Source organism: Pteronotus mesoamericanus, unplaced genomic scaffold (assembly GCF_021234165.1).
Source record: "Pteronotus mesoamericanus isolate MK-2021 breed Mesoamerican mustached bat unplaced genomic scaffold, CSHL_Meso_final scaffold_174, whole genome shotgun sequence".
NCBI lineage: Eukaryota > Metazoa > Chordata > Mammalia > Chiroptera > Mormoopidae > Pteronotus > Pteronotus mesoamericanus.
In genome coordinates this window covers 23169140-23189766 of record NW_026555309.1, presented here as the reverse complement: position 1 = coordinate 23189766, position 20627 = coordinate 23169140, and the positions used below count along the sequence as shown (strand labels likewise).

Genomic DNA, 20627 nt, shown 5'->3' with positions numbered 1-20627 from the left:
TAAAATCCTGGGCAGAGCTATTTGGAAAAGTTAAGTTTTAGGTCCAGATATTAACTGCATCACCCTTATGGTCACACGAATGAGTAAATTTTCATGAATTTTACTGTTAGTTTTAATGGCTGGAAACGTGGTTTCATGCAAAATTCAACCGACCATTAACATTTATAGAGCCTATTTTTGAAGATACAATGAACTACATGAAAAAGAAAAAACTTCTCTTAAAAACCATATAATCTAGTTGAGGAGATAAGTTAATACGCAAGAGAGAGGCAACCACCTAAAACAACCAAAAACCAGAGCAGTCCATGAAGAATTCCAAATGAGAACAGTTAAGCTACAGAAATTCAGAGGCCAGGCGCACAAAATGACATTGGCCAGAGAGAACCTATTATGATTGATTTTGGAGTTCTACCTTCATATTGAAGTCAGTGAGAAGCACTAGAGTTATTTCAGTGGGGCACTGATGTGACCATGTGACGTAACCAACACATATTTATTGAGTTTCTATGAACACACCTTGTCAGACCTCTCATGTTTTGAGTTTTACCTTACTCGTTCCTTAAAACACTAACTCGTGTCTCAGATATCCTTGCCCAAAATTTTGGTGAAACTATAGTAAACTCTATTCTGAAGCATTTTATGAGGCAAATTACATATTTGGAAGGAAAATAATGGCAAAATACACTGAAAAAACAAGTATATTTGGAAGACTATTTCAGAGTAATTACAATGACAAAAATGAGAAGTTGAAAGATTTCATTTGAAACTGTAAATGTTCATCTCTATTGATGAGAGGTGATATAAATGATTCTTATTGATTAAAATGTTTTGATTCCTAGGCACTGTGTGGACTGCTAAGAATACAAAACAAAGACTGGTCCTCTTCTCACACAGCTTGCAGTCTAGGACGGAGAACACTCAATAGACTGCGGCCCCCTGTGATGAACGCTTGGATGGCAGCAGTTCCGGATGTGACGGGGGAACACAGGCGTGACTGCTAACCCAGGCTTGGTGCAGCAGAAGCTGCCTGGAGGAAGGAACCAATAAATGTCTGAAACTTTTGGAGGCGTGATCTCAGAGGAAACTGAACTCTATAAGTAAAATGTCCCGAGGCTCCATTTTTCAGATTAAAAATGAGAGCCATTTTCCCAAAGATTCCGTTATGAAAACCATTATAGTAATGAAGTTCTTGTGCAGGAAAAATGGCAGCTTGAAGGTGGTGAAACTAATGACATTTCAATGATGCAAGGGTGAGATCCAGATGAAGTTTTAAGATGCCAAAGAAAAAAGAGAAATATTGCTACTATATGATGGTTAATTGAACAAAGTCCTTTCTTCCATTCAGTATAGGTCAAACTTACCCACGATTATGCTTACCCCGTATCACTAGGAAAAGCAAATGAGAGAATGACTACAAATCTCTGCAGACTTTTGATGCACAGAGAAATGGTAATCGCTCAAAATGAAAACACTATAATGCAGCTTATTAAGAACTTGATTGAACTGGTAATTTCATATAATAAATTATTTTCATTAAATGTTGCTTAACTGCCAAATCAAAAGCGTAGAGCTTAGATTTCAGCTTGCGCCAACATCTGGAGCAATACTGAGGATTGATAAGCCTGATTCATGGAATGCTTTTCTCTAGTTTGTTTCATAATGCAGCACGTACAATTAGAACTACCGAAAAAAGCACTACAGAGTATTGAATTAAAGAAGCACTGTAAAAACAATTGTGCACGATTAGCAGCTTAGAAGAAACTGCATTTATTTAAGCCATTTATAAAACTGGGTAAATACATAATATATGAAATTCATGAAAATAAATCCTGAGAGAGAGGAATAGTTTTAAGTTTCTGCTTGGTTATTTGGTGGTGTTTTCCTAAAGGAAGAATGCAAAAGAGGGAAAAACGACCAATACCTTAAAACATCATATAAAATGATACACTAGAGTATACAAAACAAAATGGGTCAGAATCAAAATCACATTCATCTCAATATCTGCCATGTGCCAAATTCAGAAATCATAGAGATTAATAAAGCAGATATCATGTCATGAAGCTCAGATTCTGTATTAGACCTAAACATGGCTACCATTTCTTGAGCATCACATAGCACAAGCTAAATGCTTTATGATAGCACTTCAACAACTCTGTCATCCACTAGTACTCTTATATTTCAGAAGAGTGATCCAAGAGAAGTTGTTCAGGCACATTGCTAGTCAGTGGCAGGGCCAAGAATTGATCCTGAATCAGTCAGAATCCAAAGACCATACTTCAAGCCCCTGATGATATTACAAAGTCTCCTGAATTTCAGACAACAAAGAGCTAGATGTGATCAGATAGCTGTTTTCCATACACACACACACACACACACACACACACACACACACACATATGGATCACACATATATGTATATATGTAAATACATATATATGCCTTGTTTCTTCATTATGATTATATATTAAAATGTAATATTTAATGGATTTATCTTTATAAGTATTACTTTTTTCTAAGGTATACAATTTAGTTGGAACTTAGTAAAATCAACTACACACAGAGACTTGATCAATAACCATTGCTCACTAACCAGTGAGGTAATTAGGTTTTGGTTTCATTCTTTTTACCATCATCTACTGCAATAGCATTACATTCACTAATTAATTGCTTTCAGCACACTGTTTCTATTTAATAACTAAAATATGTCATATTTTTCAACTTTTACAGCCTTCATCTTCTAAGTTTATCTCAGGAAACTAGCTCTCATTTCTACAGTAATGTTTTTACCTAATTCATTCTTAATCTCCTTCTTAATGAAAAATGAAATGATTAAAAATAATTTAATCGAATATGAAATCTCTGAATTACTTTTAAAAACACTACTTTTCCTTCACAATAGAGACTTGCTTCTTTCCTATCAATATATTTATGCTCATGGAAAATTTATATACAGAACTTCATTTTGGTATTTACCCAGATCCAGCTTCTACTTGATTTGAATGGAAATAGCTCTACAGGCTCTTGTTCTTTTTACTTCTATCCATTTTTTTACTTTTGTATGTTCAAAATGAGCACTCTGGAGTAGCTTACAAAAAATGCCATGAATAATCGACAGCCAACACAACAATAACAACTTTGTTAAGATACTGCTTTGAAAGTTTTGTTGGTAGAAAGAGGAAAGGAAAAGAGAAAAAGATGATAGAAGGAGAATTACAGAGAGAGCTTGGAATGCATTTGACATCCATTCATTTACTTGCTAAATTCTTTATTCACATACTTTTAAATAGAAATTTCAGTGTATTTTTAGCAAGCACAAACACCTTTAATGGGATAATCACTAAATATATCCAGAAACCAATTCATAAGAAGATGAAATGGAATGAATGTCAAGCAGTAACAAAATCTATAATATTTCTAAAATTATGGCTATGGAGTTAATGGTTTTCCATTGCAAGATTAAACTCTTTTGTTGCTCTTTTAAAAGATATCATGCGTATTTTGCGGGCCCTTCCATTTTTCTTAGTCTAGTTTTCAGAATCAATGAGAGCCCTATAGGAGGAAATTGAAGGTGTTATTGAGCAATATAATACACAGCACAAATGACTGGGGGAAGTGCACTAGAATATAGTCTTTGAAACACATGAAGCAGAATCTTTAAATTCCATATTAGGTACTGTTGGTAAGATGGTAAAAGAAGGGGCTCTACTTGACAGACAAAAATAATTTCAAAAACACAAACACCTCTTCACTGAAAGTTAGATATTCCCATAGAAATTAAAGATTTGGTGCATTCTGAGATGGTCGCTCTTTCAGCACCAAACGGCAGCGGCGTTTGAAAGCAGTCATGCAACCAAACAGCCTTTCTCAGCCCTGCTCTTTTAATCCATGTAGTTCCTATCAATAGTAACCCCTTATAGGAATTCTTATACAATATAACTATTGAACTTTCTTGACTAGGAGTGTTACTGTAGCTGTTAGTCATCCCTATAATGTATTTTGCAATCAGCTAAATCATCAAAGTATTTTTTAACAATGAACAGTTCAGAAGTGACAGATCTACTTTCTTGTTCACAACTGCTTATCAGAGAAAAGATATCACATATGTTTTCCAGGTGCTTCCTATAGTTAGGATACCTTCACAGAAGCCGCTCATGAAAGATAAGGTCGTAAAAGAGATGAAAAATGTGTGAGCTTCATACACTTATGGTTTTATCATCAGACAAGATAGCTTTGGTTAAAGTACTTTAACAGTCAAAAACAGAAAACTACAGCTCGTATTGAAGGGCGAGGGCATTTAAGTTTAAGATTCAGTTTTGTTTGCTTTGCCTAATAGACTCACAGTGTTGTCTGGCTTAAAACAATTGTTTGGTTACCAATTACCCAAACAAAAGTGTCATGTTAAATTAACTCTGTATTGCCAAGTTATAGACACAGTTATATCTCCATATATAAAAATAAAAACATGTAATGATTTTTTGCTAAATACCTAACAGGATATCTAAACATTTCAACTGAAAAGAATAGTTTTATTCTTCTGTGGATCCTTGTAATGGTGTCTGACTCAAGTCTCCTTATCACTTACTACAAATGGATAAGAAAATGTAGGATTTTGCCAAGTTCTGGATAGTTATACACAGTACAGAATGAATTTTTAAAATGCAGGCAATTTCCTTGTAACATACAATAGCCTTCTCATATCCCAGGTTATGGACAATTAAACAGATTCAAGAAATAGCATCCACATTATTTTTTTGTTATACATTTGCAGACCTCGGATGAGAAAACATCCTAAAACAGTTCATGACTGTGGTCCAGGGATAAGTATTATTTTGAAAAGGAGCTCAATCTCTACAGTCAATGGGTGAAAACTATAATTTGTGGCACTTCATTACAGCTTGTAAGGAAAAATACTAAAAATCCTAACGTTTATGGTCACTATAGCATATCAAAGTCACATTAAAAGCACTGATAATTTAGAAAGAATTCTTTCTACACTACTGAACACTTATCCTTGATGTCAATATCATTCTTCCTGTGAAAAGGGTTCTTTCCAGCCTTAAGTTCACTGAAGATCTGAAGCATAAGGAAAATTTCCACTGAGTTAAAATAAGACAAATTCTTAGCAGTATATCATTCAAAGAATTGTATTCCTCATTGTTTCTCTCAAATAAGTACTTGAAAAAGCCAAATATATAAGAAAGTATGGGGGTTGGGAAAGGCATCCTACTTTAAAGATGTTTCTACAAGATGTATTTGAAAGTTTATATTTAAATAATGTCTTATTTTCTCTTCCCTTGTTCCTCTACTCCAAAAAAAAATTAAAAAAAAAAAAACCCAAAACATAAAAACATTGCATCTACTCTATTCCATTTGGAGGAGGATTCTACATAATTAAGGCACTTCATTTTTCCAAGGAAATGATAAATAATGCCTGGTAGTCTGGGAATGAGGAGCCATAATTTACCTGTTCTATAATTTGTGGCACTTCATTACAGCTTGTAAGGAAAAATACTAAAATACTAACGTTTATGGTCACTATAGCATATCAAAGCAGCAACTAACAAAGACTTCGGTCCAATCAGAGATTTATTCTGCCATCAAGAAATCACTCTCTCTCTAATTTGCTGGTCTCATTCACCTAGGTTCAAACCTCGTATTCACTTTAGAAAGTCATTAACATCAACAAGAACAAAAAATAAAGCCAAATCTCACAATCTCTGAAACTGTCTCCCCAACAAGCCAATGCAATCTACACAGAAAGATCAACCCATGAGAAGGTTCATCTGAACATCGGTCTCCATGTAATTTCATCGTTCAGTCTTTCCTTTTTAGGGACTCATTCCAGAGATGCTATTCCTCTTTCATAATCCATTTAAGAATATGATTCATAAGCAATCCCTCTTTAACATCAAGTTCCATTAATACAACCTAAGTTACTTATTATAAATAGACTTTGTCCAAGTCATATACAAAATGCTACGGACAATGGAGGATGCCTGTTTTGAGGCAGCAACTAACAAAGACTTCGGTCCATATCTGAACACCCTTCTTCCAACACTAGTTCAAATACCCTAATAATGAATGACTCTCACAGCTCATAAATAGGCAATAACCTTCATTTCTCTTGATAAACTGTTTTCTCTGCTTGCCCATTGAAATTATATCTTATGCTTCCATTTTCTCTTTCTCCTCTGGCTTTAAGGAAGCTCAAATTTGCATGCAATGTTTCAGCTTTCAAGATATTTATCTTCCTCTCTTATGCTTCCTCTCATTGTTTCCTGTCCTTCACTCTACGCTCACTGTTCTTCCTGATCTGTCTGGCCCATACCTCTCTCTCCTGGGTCAACCCGCACTACAGCGCCCATCTCTCTTTGTCGGCTCACCGGGTTCTTCCTATCCTCATGCTGTTCATTCTACCTGAGACCCTCTTATTTCTTTTTACTTAGTTAATGCCTATTCAACATTACATGCCATCTCAAGGTTGCCTCTCTTAAGGACACTTTCTCTGAACATCCTCACTAAGTCAAATCACACTGTACCACTTGTGTGATTTTATTAATGTCCCCCATCCCATCATAAACCGCCAATTTAAATTCCAGTAGAGCCAGAGCCTCCCTTGTGTTTACTCACATGGTATTCACAGTGTGTCTCACAATGTCTGACGTAGTACTGGGCTGGCTGAAAAATTCATTTGGTTTTTTCCGTAAGATGGTTCTGGTGGCACTTAGTTGTTTTTAACTTCATTCGAAACAATTTTGTTAGATTGTATTGTAACATCTGTCATATCAGGGTGCATTTAAAAAAAAGTATCAAAATTGGTGATTTTTTGTGTAGCCATTGTAATATTGAAGATGGAAGAAAATAAGCAACATCTCTGGCCTATTATGCTTTATTATTTTAAGAATGATCAAAATGCCACTGAAACGCAAAAATAAAGATTTGGGCAGTGTATGGAGAAGGTTCTGTAGGTTCTGTGACTGACTGAACATATCAAAAGTGGTTTGCCAAGTTTCATGCTGTAGATTACTTGCTAAATGATGCTCCATGGTTGGGTAGACCAGTTGAAGTTGATAGCAATCAAATCAAGATATTAATTGAGAAAAATAAACATACCATGTGGGAGATAGCCAACATACTCAAAATATCCAAATCAATAAAGTAATTGGTGAAAATAAAAGTGGCTTTCATTTTATGGAAAAAACTAAGCAGATTTTTTGGCCAACCCAATAGATAGTCAATAAATACTTAATCAATTGGATAAAACATGCATGTGGAATGCACTGACTGCCACAAGGCTTTGAGTCATTAATTATCCCAATAATCAAGTAAAGACAAAAACTACGGCCTTTGCATAAGCTAAAAACTCTCCATAGCAACAAAATTTGGAGTTGGCATGTGGCCACCTGATAAAAACAACTACATTTCCCAGCCTCCCTTTTAGTGAGGTGGTGGACCGCTACTTAAGACTATGTTCTGGACAATGGGGTATAAGTGGGAAAGTTTGTGGAAGCTCTCAGGATCCTATTCTTACAAGTGATCCTAATACTAACAAAGTTTTCAAATCTGTGAGGAGGGGCGAGGGGGAAGTATTCTAGTCAGGTCAGCCTGGTACCACCCGAGATCCCCATCTAGCTTCCAGCCCCAGGGATAGTCCAACCATGTATGTTATCACAAGACCCATTCAGACTGTTGACCTCAGGGTCCTCTCACATCCTCTCCTCCCTCAGGGCCAGCAAGAGGTCCTTTGCTGCTGATGGAAACACAGGAAAAACATAGATAGTATCCACAGCATCGTCTAGATTTTCAGGAATGTGGGAGAATTTTTTCTCCTCTCTGTTTTAACGCAGTACTTTCAGGGGTATCTGTGGTCTTGTTAGGTTCAGGGCAACTAATCCTAGAGTGATAATAAATTTAATATTAAAATACTTACTGTAAATACCAAAACATTTTAGAAATCTTATTCGGGGTTTTCCAAAAACTAGAAACTTGAAGCCAAACTTAACATTTTTGATCATTATTGTCTCCTAGGAGGTCGCTCCTATTGACTGAAGGTAATAACAGGGACTGATTCAGGTTCTGTGGGGCCTGAAGTTTATACCATATGGGAAACCCTCTTTAAAAGAAGAATGCAAAGTTATAATTACAAAATTAGGTGCAGGGTTTTGGAAGGAGTCTTCACAAGTGAGGATTTGTAGAGCTACACTATTCTACATTGTAGTAAATATTAGGTCTATCATTCAATATAAGAATATCTAATTAAGTAATCATTAAATAAACTAAAAAGGTAATGAGTAGATCTAATATTTATCTAGTAATGTTAAGAGTGAAGATAAGATGTTCATTTTACATAAGTTTTCAAAATTCCTTCCTTTTATTAGCGATCTGATCTTTTTAGAGCTACCTTAAAAGTTCCCCAACACAACTGCCAGAATTATAGGGAAAAAAAACATCATTCTTTTTTAAACTGGGTTTTCCTTAGGATAGAAACTTTTTCCCTGCCCATCTTTTCCCAGTATCACTCTATATATTTACAGGCTTGTTTCAGGTTGTGAGTTCCTCTATTTTGGTATTCCCTTTAGTAGTCAGCCACCAGGGCGGGACACAGAGTGGGACGTGGGAGCACAGGACACACAGATTCAATGAAGCAGGCACATGGGGGTGAATAGTTGCCGTAACAGAACGATGCATAGCACCACAAGCAAGCTTGGGAATGAATCCCCTGCTCCCTTAACCAGTTACAAGCCAGCATTTTCTCCACTTCTTATACATACTTTCTTGTCTTACTCGTGCACGTATTTTTCTTTACTTACTATGTGGCTGTATCTTTAAGAAATGCAAACCAACTTTATATATTCCCCTCTCTGCCTTTTGTACACACATGTATGGGCACTCGCATGCATCAATGCTAATACTATACAACCAGAAATAAATAACACAGGTTCTTAGTATTGGTTACCTAGGCTGGACCATAATTTGCCTTGGAAAAAAAAAAAAGACTTACCTAAGACCCCAAATATAGTGTCTTGTGCTAATTCTGCGGGAACAACAGAAGTTACATCAAATCCTATTGATAAATAGGTAGGAGAGCAACGTGTTTATACATCTGTACTGCAGATTTCCAACTTGATAAATTTCTATCTTTAAAAATATCCCTTAAAGAGCCCTTCCTTTTTCACTGTCAGAAAAATATAATCACAGCCCACTGTCTGTGCAATTCCACTTTCCATCTCTGCTATGTGCAGCCACTGTCAAGTTTCAGAACAGTTCCTTGTCTAATCTTTCTACTTCTCCAGATCTTTGATACAGAACCTGTTAGAATGGGTTGCTTACTTTTCCAGTTCCTATGTTTATCTCACTTCCACTCTTACCATCTGTGGTACTGCATTTCCTTCAGAAAAATGAAAAGTTTTCACAGTGCCTAGAGCTTTCCCTGCAAACAATGCCCTATTCCCCTCTTCCTTCCTTCCTTTCTCCACTTTTTATTTGGCCTTATTTTGTGTTAAGGTCAAGCTGTTTTAAAGAGTTCATGTCGCAAGCATTCCTGCAGGGCTGAAATTCCCATCTGAAGCATTTTGATGGATATGTAAACATTCTTGCCATTTATTACTTGCTTCTGCCCAAATACACACACATTTTGGTTTGTCCTCACTCTTTTGAATTACCTGAAAACAACTTCACAGTAAACAAGCAGTGAGGAATTGTCGCTTATTCATGCCACCAAACCAGGGTAACACAGTCATCCATTAGAATAATGAGGCTAAAGAACTGCAATGTAGCCTTCTCATTCTATCAAAATGTAATTCTACTTACTGCAAGCTGATTAATACTGACCAAGTCTTTAAAGAAATTCCAAAATGATAGAAATATTTTAAGCACATCCCTAATTCACTTACTTTAACCTTTTTCTTAATTCTTGTTTTTATAAATGCCCATATTCTTGACCACCACATCATGTTTCATATGTGTTTAATTAGAGAATGCCAGGTGAAAACACCTTGAAAAGCAAGTTTCATACTTCATATGTCCAGGCTCCCTCAGATGTGTTCACCTCCTTCTACGCGGATTATATAATGATGGATATCAGAACATGGGATTCGTTCTCTGTTCCCCTATTTTCACAAGCACAATAACCTAAGTTTGAATTCAGTATTAACCGTTAGTAGTTCGGTGACTTTGGCCGAGTTACTGAACCTCTGGAAGTCACAGGGGGAAGAACATCCACCCTGCAGGAGAGTAAGTTGATTAGAGATGATACTTGTACAGCAGGACATCTGACTTTCAGGAGCCATCAACAAATGAGAGTTGTTATTACCATTATTAAAATTCTTATAATCGATGCATAGTTTCACTGTCAATCTCTGGAATCTCACTGAACTACAAAAAAAAAGCTGAAACAACAATCTGCATTTGTTATCAGTGTTTACTTCAGTGGTATCACACATTCAGTTATTTTTACCTGACCTTTCAAGAACAACAAAGAAGTGACTGGCTATACTACTATAATTAAATTCATCACACCACAGATTTCCACATTACCTTTTGTACATTCTAAGCTTACCAGAAAAAAAGATTATCCCATCAGGTAAGAGAGGGGCAAAATTCTTTAATACTGCCTGTTGCTTCTGGAATGATAAACATGGTGAAAATTTTTACATACTAACAAGAAAATATGAATTTTATATGAGGAGATTAAGAGCTTTGAAAATCTTATTTCATTTAAAACTGAAAAATTCTAGTGCAGAACAGGTATTTTTAAATCATTGATGATATTTAAGAATAAAAAGTAGAGGAGAGGGCAAAGTCCAAGAGACCTGTTTTTCTAAAATGATAACATTTTATCTCAAATTATAATGTGATCAACAGTCAAATTCACGGCTGTTAGCTACATTAATTCTAAATGATTAAAATAAATTAGCTTTCCAAGTTTCCCTAAACTATTCATACTTTCAATTTTCTTTCAAATAGAAATGTAAGAGTTACTAGATATAAATGATTGGCAGACATTAATGTAGACCTGCATGATTTATACATATATATTTAATTTCAGCAACTAAAATTGAAATAACAATATTTTTAATTTAAAAGTGCTATTTGTCTCATTACAACTTGATCAAAACTACTTTCCTCATTCAACCTAAAACACCACTGACATAACAACATAGCAATAAAAAGGCTTACAAATAAGTAGCTCTCCTTTATAATGTTCAGCTAAAATAAATGATTAAATAATATAATATCTAGATGAAAGTGAAAAGGTCAATCAGTCATGCAAATGTCATGTCTCCTAATGTCCAGATGCTTAGATCTGTATACAGAATAGGAGATTAAATAAATTCTTACTTTTCTTGTGATTTTCAACATTGCAGGGAAAATAACAATGCTACACTAAATTTTACTAGTCAAAAAAAATGTTCTTACACTTGCAAAATCCTTAAACATAACAGCAGAAAGATAATATTGACATAGTAAAAATAGTTTTATATTAACTTGCAATTTTTATTATTAACAATGATGAAGATATAAAATAAGGATGTAATGAAAACTTGGGCAAATATATCTCAACATCTTATATTCCTGATAGAAGCAGGATAAAATATATCTTATTACTATGTAGAATTGTTTTATAAATTACAAAATAACTATATGATTATTTATTTTATCAAGTTTTAATATGTCTTAAAAATGTCTGGCAGATTGCACAGTAGAGATCTACTGATGGTCAGCTCACAGAAAAAAATGAATTTACTTGATCAAATACAAGAAAGTGGTATAATTATCATACATGATTTGTAAAAATTATATCATCATGAGTCATTTCAACACAGCGTAATATCAATCATTTCGATTTTGTTAAAACTGTTCCAATGATATATCTGGAATCAGAGATGAAGCAGAGAGACCAAGCTTGAACTAACCTTTACGCATGCAAAGTCATGGACAAAATTTATACACCTTTTGGTTCCGTCAAAACAGAGAAAATTCTATCTCCTCTGTGAGAATAATTTGTGTTCAAATGCTCCGTCATTTTTCCAACAGTTGTGGTTTAAGAAAAATCAATCTGATTCCAAAGAAAAACTATGTTTTGAGGATTTTAAGCTGGCCATAAAAGAATGAAACTACAAATGTTGTAAGGTTTTCTTTTTTTTCAACCTCATGAGCTAAAAATATAAATAAGACACTTAATAGCCTTTATTTCTATTTTCAAAAGTGAATTACTTTTCATTTTGCATTGCTGGATGACATATGTAAGAAAAATTTAAATTTTTTTTTTTAAAAAGAAGTACTGAATCCAGGAGAACAGAGTTTGCCAAGGAACAATAATGTCAAGTGGAGGGAGGGGGAGGTGGCGGAGAAGGGAAGGGAGGTTCGTGCCAAACAAAGCTGGGGGCTGTTCAATCAGCTCTATCAGGGCTCCATCAGTGTCTCCACTCCAGCCAAATCCAGAGAAAACAAGGAGTCAAAGATTCAGGTCAATAAGCTTATAGGCGATTTGCACAAACACCTCCTCCAGCAAGGTAAAAAACAAAGTCATATTGGCTTTTCTTTTTTATTCCTTCTCTTTGAACTCCCTGGTCCAAACACACTCTGGAAATGTCAATGTTATATGCAAGAATTTAAAAAGCTCAGCTTCTTAATCCCTTTAAGAAAAAAAAGGAGCAAAGTTGCCTGTAAACATTTCCCTCCTTACTGAACTCAAAGTGATTATGGTAGATTGGCATTCTGTGGATTCTGATTCCAGGTGCCCAAGGATCAGAGGAGAAAAACCATGTCATTAAAGGTATAACAGAAAGGGAAGGAAACCGTATTGATTCAAACGTTATGAAAACGGGTAAACGGACTTCATGAACTAAAAAAATAATAAAATGAAAAGAAGTTGGAAATAAAAAGCATGAATGTTTGACACTGGCTCAAGTGAAAAACAAGTATTTACCACTCCCACGACCAAATCTGTATGAAGGTATGCTTTCCTTCTTCAACAGTTGTGGTTTAAGAAAAAAGAACAGTATTAAGGATCTAGGTAACATTTTTCTTGTTTAACATGCTGGTAATCTAGACTTGGATTTGTTATACTCTAACAACAAATAGCTTTTCCTCAGTTATTTCTAAATTGTTAAACAAAGCTACAGAATTCATAGAAAGAAAGGACGGGGTGGGTTAGAGGGACATTTCATATCTCTGGCAACCTATTGGTAGAGATAGTTAAGCGCAATAATGAAAATGATTCTGATCCTCATGCCTCCTATTCTTTATCTTTCTCACATAAGGATGCGAAAAGATACAGAACACACACACCCAATTCCAGTGTTGTGGAAGAGAGCAAAGTGACTCACGCCATTCTCAAACACCCCAAACCACTCTTCTGGAAACCACATTAATGAGCTACAGATGGAGTCTCATCAAGCCTTTGGCTACAAGGATGATTCTGATTGGGGTTATCTATATCTCCTGACAGCTTCCCCAGTTTGCTGGCTTCCATTTCCTCCCTTTAAAAATTTTTTTATTGAATTTATTAGGGTGACACTGCTTAACACAATTATATAGGTTTCAGGTGGACAATTCTATAATATGTCATCTGTATATTGTATTATGTATTCACCACCCCAAGCCAAGTCTCCTTCCATCACCATTTACCTCCCATTACCCTCTTCTACCTTTCCCATCCCCCCTTTCTCTCTGGTAATCACCATATTGTTGTCTGTGTCTATGAGGCTTTTTAAAAGGCTTTTTGCAGTCCTTCCTTCCCTAGGTACTTCTACGTAATGTCACGACTATGCCTCTTGTCCCAGTTATACTCCACGTCTCATCTGTGGCTCTCGCAAGCCTTCCAAAGTGGTGAGACTCGAATAGATTCCTAGAGCAAGGAGTTCCACAGGTATGCCGACACCTCTCCTACTCCCCAGCTCTCTGCTGTCCTCTTCTGGCTCCCTGCAACATTAGCCTCAGAGATGCAGCCAACTTGACTCAGTACTGGAAGCTCACTCCCTTTTCCCAGGTCTCTGCTCAAAGTTCACTTTCCCCATCATTATTTATAAACTAGCCTGCACATGCGCGCACACTCATACACGGTATCACTCAATCACACTGTGCTTTGTTTTTCTCCATAGTGGTCGACATCACCCATCATATCACACAATGTGAGTCTGATGTATTGTCCTGCTTTCCCCCTGAAGATGGGACTGACTTTGGTCTACTGCTGTATCCTCAGCACTGAGAAGTGGGTCAGAAACATAGCAGGTGCTTAATAAATGGGTTGAGTTGTATTGAATTTGAACTTGTAAATGGAACAGGAAGTTTCTGCCAACCCAATTAAATATCCATTGATGCTTGCTTTGGGTTTGGTATTAATTACTTCCAGGGATATAGCTAAATCCAAGTCTAAGTAACTCAGGCTGTATTCTAGTTTCTTTAATATGCCTTGTATTTCCTATTTTAAAACTTACTTAAAATAGAAATATTACCTTTACTTTCTACCTATGTCAAATATTTTTGAATATCATGTGAAAAACCCATTGTTACGCCATTTCCCTATATTAAGGATTTCCACCGTGCTGCCATTGTTCAACCCTAGTCTTTCCAGATTGAGGGGCTCTGATACAGGGTGAGGCAAAAGCAGGTTTACAGTCATGAGCACACAAAACCCAGAGTTTATTCTTGCATTATTATTTATTAATTATGGTATTATTTCCCATACAAACACCGGTAAACCTACTTTTGCCCCACCCTGTATTAGTTTCTCTCTCTCGGTAAAGCACTATATCCAATGATTTCTCTCATTATCCTCCATATCTAGATACTGGGACTAGACGTAAGGATTGTTTTTCTTCCAAAATCAACGTTGATTGCATCATTTTCCCTTTCAGCCTTCGTCAAATATGTCATCAAGGAGAGTTTGTAAAGACCCTCAGTAACTTTTTTAGATAATCATTACTGATAATTCAGAGCTCACTGACATGCAGCTTCTTTAGTTGTTTGTTTTTTTTCTTACTAGCCAACAGTGAATTTGCCCTGACACTTCTCTTCCTGTTCATATATCCTGTGACATTCTCCTGGACTATGTCCCATAATATGCTTATCCACTTTAACATTAACAAAGTTGAATATTTTTATGAGGAAACTCTCTTCCAAACAATTAATAATACTAGACCAGTTTTAGAACTGCTCCATGTTACCCCACTATGAAGTTTACTTCATGAACTTCATAAACTTCATGAAGTTTAATCCAAGAATTGCCATTGAGTAAAAGAGTTCCCACCTGCCAGCAGTGACAAAACTAAAAGCCCCTCAGGTTGTTTTCCAGACCACCTGGGTTTCAATTTGTATTAGTCTGCTTAGGTCTAAATGTGCAGGGATATATTTCTATGTTTACTATATAAACCAGAAGAAAGGCAGAAAAAAAAATCACTGAAGCAAATAATCCAGCACCACAGGAAACGTGTAGCACTTATGGACCCAGCCTGATGTCTTCGTCATCTGTAAATTCAAGGAAATAATTCTTGCTTGTTTCCTTCCTCTCAGAGATACTGTAAGGCAAGAGGCCAAACAATCTAAACTCGGTGAACAGAAGAGGATGACACAAATTAAAAAGTAATACTCAATGTTTTGCTAAAACTCTTAAACTCTAAGGGTACCAAAGCAAACTTGAATAGTATTTTTTAAATAAACATAGGTCATTTCAAAGATGAAAGCTGGAAGTATAAAGTATGCAACTGACCCAAAGTAAAAAGTGACAAAGGAAACTTCAATGGAATTGTCAGGATCAAATTTTAGGCCTGTGGCTGTAACAAGAGTTTATTAAAGAGTTTATTTCCAAATTTAATTGTAAATATTTGTGCTTTAGAGTCATATGATTAAGAACTCTATACATTTAGAGCTAAAAGAAAATTCCTACCAACATTTTTTGACATTACTGTGGAATATTACCCTATGAGAGTGATGTGATCATATTTATTCACCTTTTTATGATGACTAGCAACTTTATTAATGTTAATAAATTATTTGAGACCTGTCAAAAAGTCTTCCCTTTTACATCAATAAAGTAGATAATATCCATATAAAACTTAGGGAAATACTCCAATCATTCTAAACACTGAATATATCCTGCATAATGTAGAAGCCCAATTCAAAAGGAAGAACTTTAACCTATAATAAGCTATGTCTCAGCAAAGAGTAGAGTTTATTTTATTTTTTAAATAGGAAATCACAATAACATATGATGGCTTTTATACAAAACACAGCTGCTAAAATATGAATAAAGATATTGTAACTATATGCTCATCCTTAGTAATCTTTCTTGACAATGTGTCAAAACACCCTGTTTGGAAAACTTAAAGATATTTTAGCCATCTTTTTGTGATAAGAGTTTTTTAATTATCATCCTTTGTTTAATTAGGGAAAAACATTAGATCTTCAAAAATGTTATCCCCTGTACCCATTTGGGCAACTATGTCGTTGTTAAATTTTGGTCGTGGCTAGGTCTTTAGGTGAAGAAACTTTCCAAATAAACAGATTCATTTTCCTATGTATATTGACAAGTTTTAAGTTGTCATAAATGATTTAGAATATGTGCAAAAGGTATGTTTCATCAATGATTCAAGAAAAAATATTTTTCTTAAGAACAATTCTTATTGCCTTTGTAATCATGACACTAGCATAATTAACCATTTACATACTTACACTTTTTTAATGCCCAATCTATCTCTTTCCCTGAAAGTGGCAAGAAAACATAATTACATGCCACCAAGACTAATATATGAATTTCTACAGAAAGATTAATTTCTAATTTTCCAGAGAGAAAATTTTTTCTTCCTACTGAGGCTAATCAAGTGAAAAATGAACGGAATTCCTTGTATGACCTCAAGGGGGTGCAATATATATCAAAGAGTTGTCTCTCACTAGTTCTTACTGGCATCAGTGGGAATTCTGGGATCTCTTTCTATGAGTAAAATAATGAAATTTTTTTACTCTCATAGAATTAATAAGGTGGCAGTAGTTTGAAACAGAAGTAACAGCAGTACCTATCTTGAAATATATTGAATGGAAATAATTCTTATTCTCACCTATCATCACATTCTAGTTTCAAACCATAGAGAACTATTTTCATAATAAAAAAGTATTAATTACATATAATTTAATATATGATACATTAAATATTATTTAGATGCTATTTGATGTATTTTTCAAATTTCCAATGGTTCATCAAATAATTAATAATAATGCCCATTAAACAATGTTCTTAATAATTTATTTTTCTTAGTTGCTAAAAGCCTGTCATTATTTTTCATGAATTAGAACTCTCTTTAGTGTAGATGGAGGTAATTGTCTGGCGATCATAATTATGTAATCATGTACACATCTACCATAAGACTGTTTTCTTCCAATAACTACTAACCTAAAACTGGGAATTCTATAATTCTTTCATTAAACATAGGTCTTAATTAATGATCATTCCAAACAGTAAATTATGCCTAATAATGTCTATCATTAATACCTCCCTGCTAATTAAATTGACAAAAATGTCTGATTCCATACACTAACTCTTTAAAGAACAAGAGCAAGAAGAATAAATGGGACCTTCTAACTACTGGGTTTTTTTTTTATTATTATTGTAACCATACAACATAAGGTAGGTACTCTTCAGATCAGCGAAGGATATATTTGCTGATAAAGAAGGAAAATGGGATGTCTTCAAATAGATCTGAAACCTCTTCAACTCTAGCCAGCTCTTATATGTATTGCCGTGGCTATACATCATCAAGAAAGGGTTCTAACATCCAGAAGAACTAATGAGAATATTTATTTGGCCTGAAGTTTGAGTTTACTTACAAAGAAGATCTATTCTTTCTGGACCATTCTGTCTAATCTATTAGATCTGTTCCATTCTTATTTCCAACCAAAGTCTCTGATGTGGATACAAGGACCAGGTTACAAAGCAATCTTGAGGTCTTCAGGAGAATGGTCAAAGAGACAACTCTTTGAAAGGTTTTCTGATCTTCAGTGTAACCATCCAGGTGCTATCGCTGACTCTACTTGCCCAGTTTTAGAGCACAGCTTTCTACTGACCACAGGGATAGAAACTGGCTGCCTTATTTTGATACTAACACCAGCAACATGAGACGTCATACTGGAATTTTAATAATATATATCAAATGTATATGTGGCCACGGAGAAATGTTTATCATTAGCAGTTTTTTGGCGGGGAGAGCTATGGCAGACTACCATGTCTAGTCGACAAATTCACCCAAAAATATTTTTTAAATTGCTGCACATAATTTCTCTGTCTGCCTAAAAAATACATGTCTGAATAAAACTGGTGCGAACATAGACATACAGAGACAGACACACACTCTCAGTGGCAGTCTCTGGGGGACTGTCCTGGTAATATCAACAGAAACAGCTGTTCTCAGATAAGGAAGTGATCCAAACACTTGTGCAACTGTATGTTGGAGCGGGAGGCGACAGAAGACTCCCCTCACTTTCAGAGACAAAACAATCAAATAAAAAAATAAACAAGAATCATGAGAAACCTTAAACTCACTTCTGAAAAAAGCAAGCAAAGACATATACATGTCCAGTGAGTACGCAGTAACTGGCAGGCAGCCTTTGGGTCCAAGTCAAGGTTAAAAATAAGATGAGATATACTGTCTTAAGTTCTTCTTCCGTTTTAATGTTAATGTGTCAAAAGAGTTTCTAGAATGGAGAATGAGTGTGTATTCTCTTATTTGACAATATCTAAAAATGTACCATCCTCAGCGCTGAAAGTCAATGTTGAACACCTGCAGTGTTCAGGGACTCTATCCCACCCACTACTGCTGAGGCTCAATGCCTCATTCACTATCTTGCAAACAATTGACATTCAATAAATATTTGTTGAAAAAATGAATGAATGATAAACATTAAAGGTATTTGGATAAAATTGGTAACTGGCCAATCAACATGAAAATATTTATTTAAATACACACTACAACTTATTAAGTAGAACTACTTCTCTTATCTCTCAAAATAACATTTTATGTTTAAAAAGTTCTGCGTGTATTTTCAGACTGTTGAATTGCATATTAGCAGTTTCAGCACCTTTACTCTGCTCTATCAGCGCATTTTTTTGAAACTTTACAAAATCATCTTCAGTAAATGGAGTCACAAGTTGCAACCAACCAATGATTACCTTTGTTACAAAAGTATTCCACTTCTTCACAGCTCAGATTTTCAGGCCCAAATTCTGTGGAAAAGCTTTCCTCCAATGGAAAGTCCCCCTTTGAGATGATTTCTGTCTCCTCTGACGGACACTCTTCTTCTTCCTCTTCAATGGCATCTTCTAATGGCCCTTGAAAAAGAATCAGGGACACTGTACCAAAAATATCCAAAGATGATACTGAAATAATATCCTTAAATACAGTCTTTTTGATTAAGGTGCCACATACACATTCACAAGTAAGACTGACCCATGAGGAGATGTGGAAGGAAACCCGTGCCTGAAGTTTTTGCCTAAAGAGCAACCTCCAACCCTTCCCCACCCCCACCCCCAACTCCAAAACCAAAGCTTATTTTCTTTTTAAAAATTCTCCCCTGAAGAGCAAAGCTGTGCGCCTTATGTTCATTTGTTAGAATTAACAGCCTGGTAAAGAGTACAAGTCTCTTTTACACTGTTGTACAATTTTACCTGAGATTTTAATAAAGATTTAAAGTAATTGAATGCATTTTAATTGAACTGAGATTTTAATAAAGTCTATACTTTTAAAAATCCATCCTAAGAGTGGATTCCAAGAAAAGATTTCATTATATGTGTTTGAGGCTTGGAGAAAAATTACATATTTCTCTCCCTGATGAAAGCATAACCCTATTCATAATTAATTGAATTTTTTCTGAAATGAAAAGTAGTTTTCTAATGAAAAATGTAATTTGTATTTATGTGATACTTTTTCAGTAATAAAAATACAACTTCCTTGGAGTGAATAAGAGTGAGGTGCACTACATTAATAGACCTATTTTATTGAAAGGAAAGGGAGGGCGGTAGTTGTTCAGATGGATCAGAAGTGGACTCTGTGGGAGTCAGACACGGCTGATTGTGATTTCTGACTCTCTTCGAGAAGCGAAGTCTCCGACTCATTTTTACTAAGCAAAAGCCTGCAGTTGCTCCGAAAGAAGCGATGTGGCATTTTATCCAAAGAACACAATTATGGTAATTTGTACTAATTGTCACTCATGTCAGCAGACTCATCAGACAGGCTAAACACTTAGAAGACTTGTGCAGTCTCTTTCTCTTACTTCTTTGCAATGTGCTAGGGAATTTTCAGGACCAAAGGAGAGCTCATAAATAATTGATAATAGTGACTATATTACAAGTCTTATATATGTGTAGGCAAAGAGAAATAGGCACACACAGCACGGGGATGTATCTGGTGTTTTCCCAAAGCCAGTTTCCAAAGGGCTGAATTCATATGACACATTTTCACAAGGAGAAATAGTTGAATGGATTTAATTAAGAAACATCCAAGGAGTCTCTCTGTTCTTTTTTAAAATTCATTTACTCTTTTTTGTTTAAGTAGCAAATATTAAGGAAGAAAGAATGTCCTAATTCCAAATACTCTGATGATGTGTTTTCTTATACTCAAGGTGGAGGGTTTAAAAAA

General features: G+C 35.2%; 1 protein-coding gene across 2 annotated transcripts in view; it reads right to left on the bottom strand.

Annotated features, from left to right (window-relative positions):
• ZFPM2 (zinc finger protein, FOG family member 2) overlaps positions 1-20627 on the bottom strand; it is a 445662-nt gene that overhangs the window by 335216 nt on the left and 89819 nt on the right. Inside the window, exon 2 of one of the 2 annotated variants that reach the window (XM_054590382.1) lies at positions 19163-19321. The exons of the other annotated variant lie outside the window; for it this stretch is intronic. Coding sequence (XP_054446357.1) covers positions 19163-19321 — 159 coding nt within the window. The remainder of the gene's footprint in view (positions 1-19162; positions 19322-20627) is intronic. 2 annotated transcript variants of the gene reach the window in all.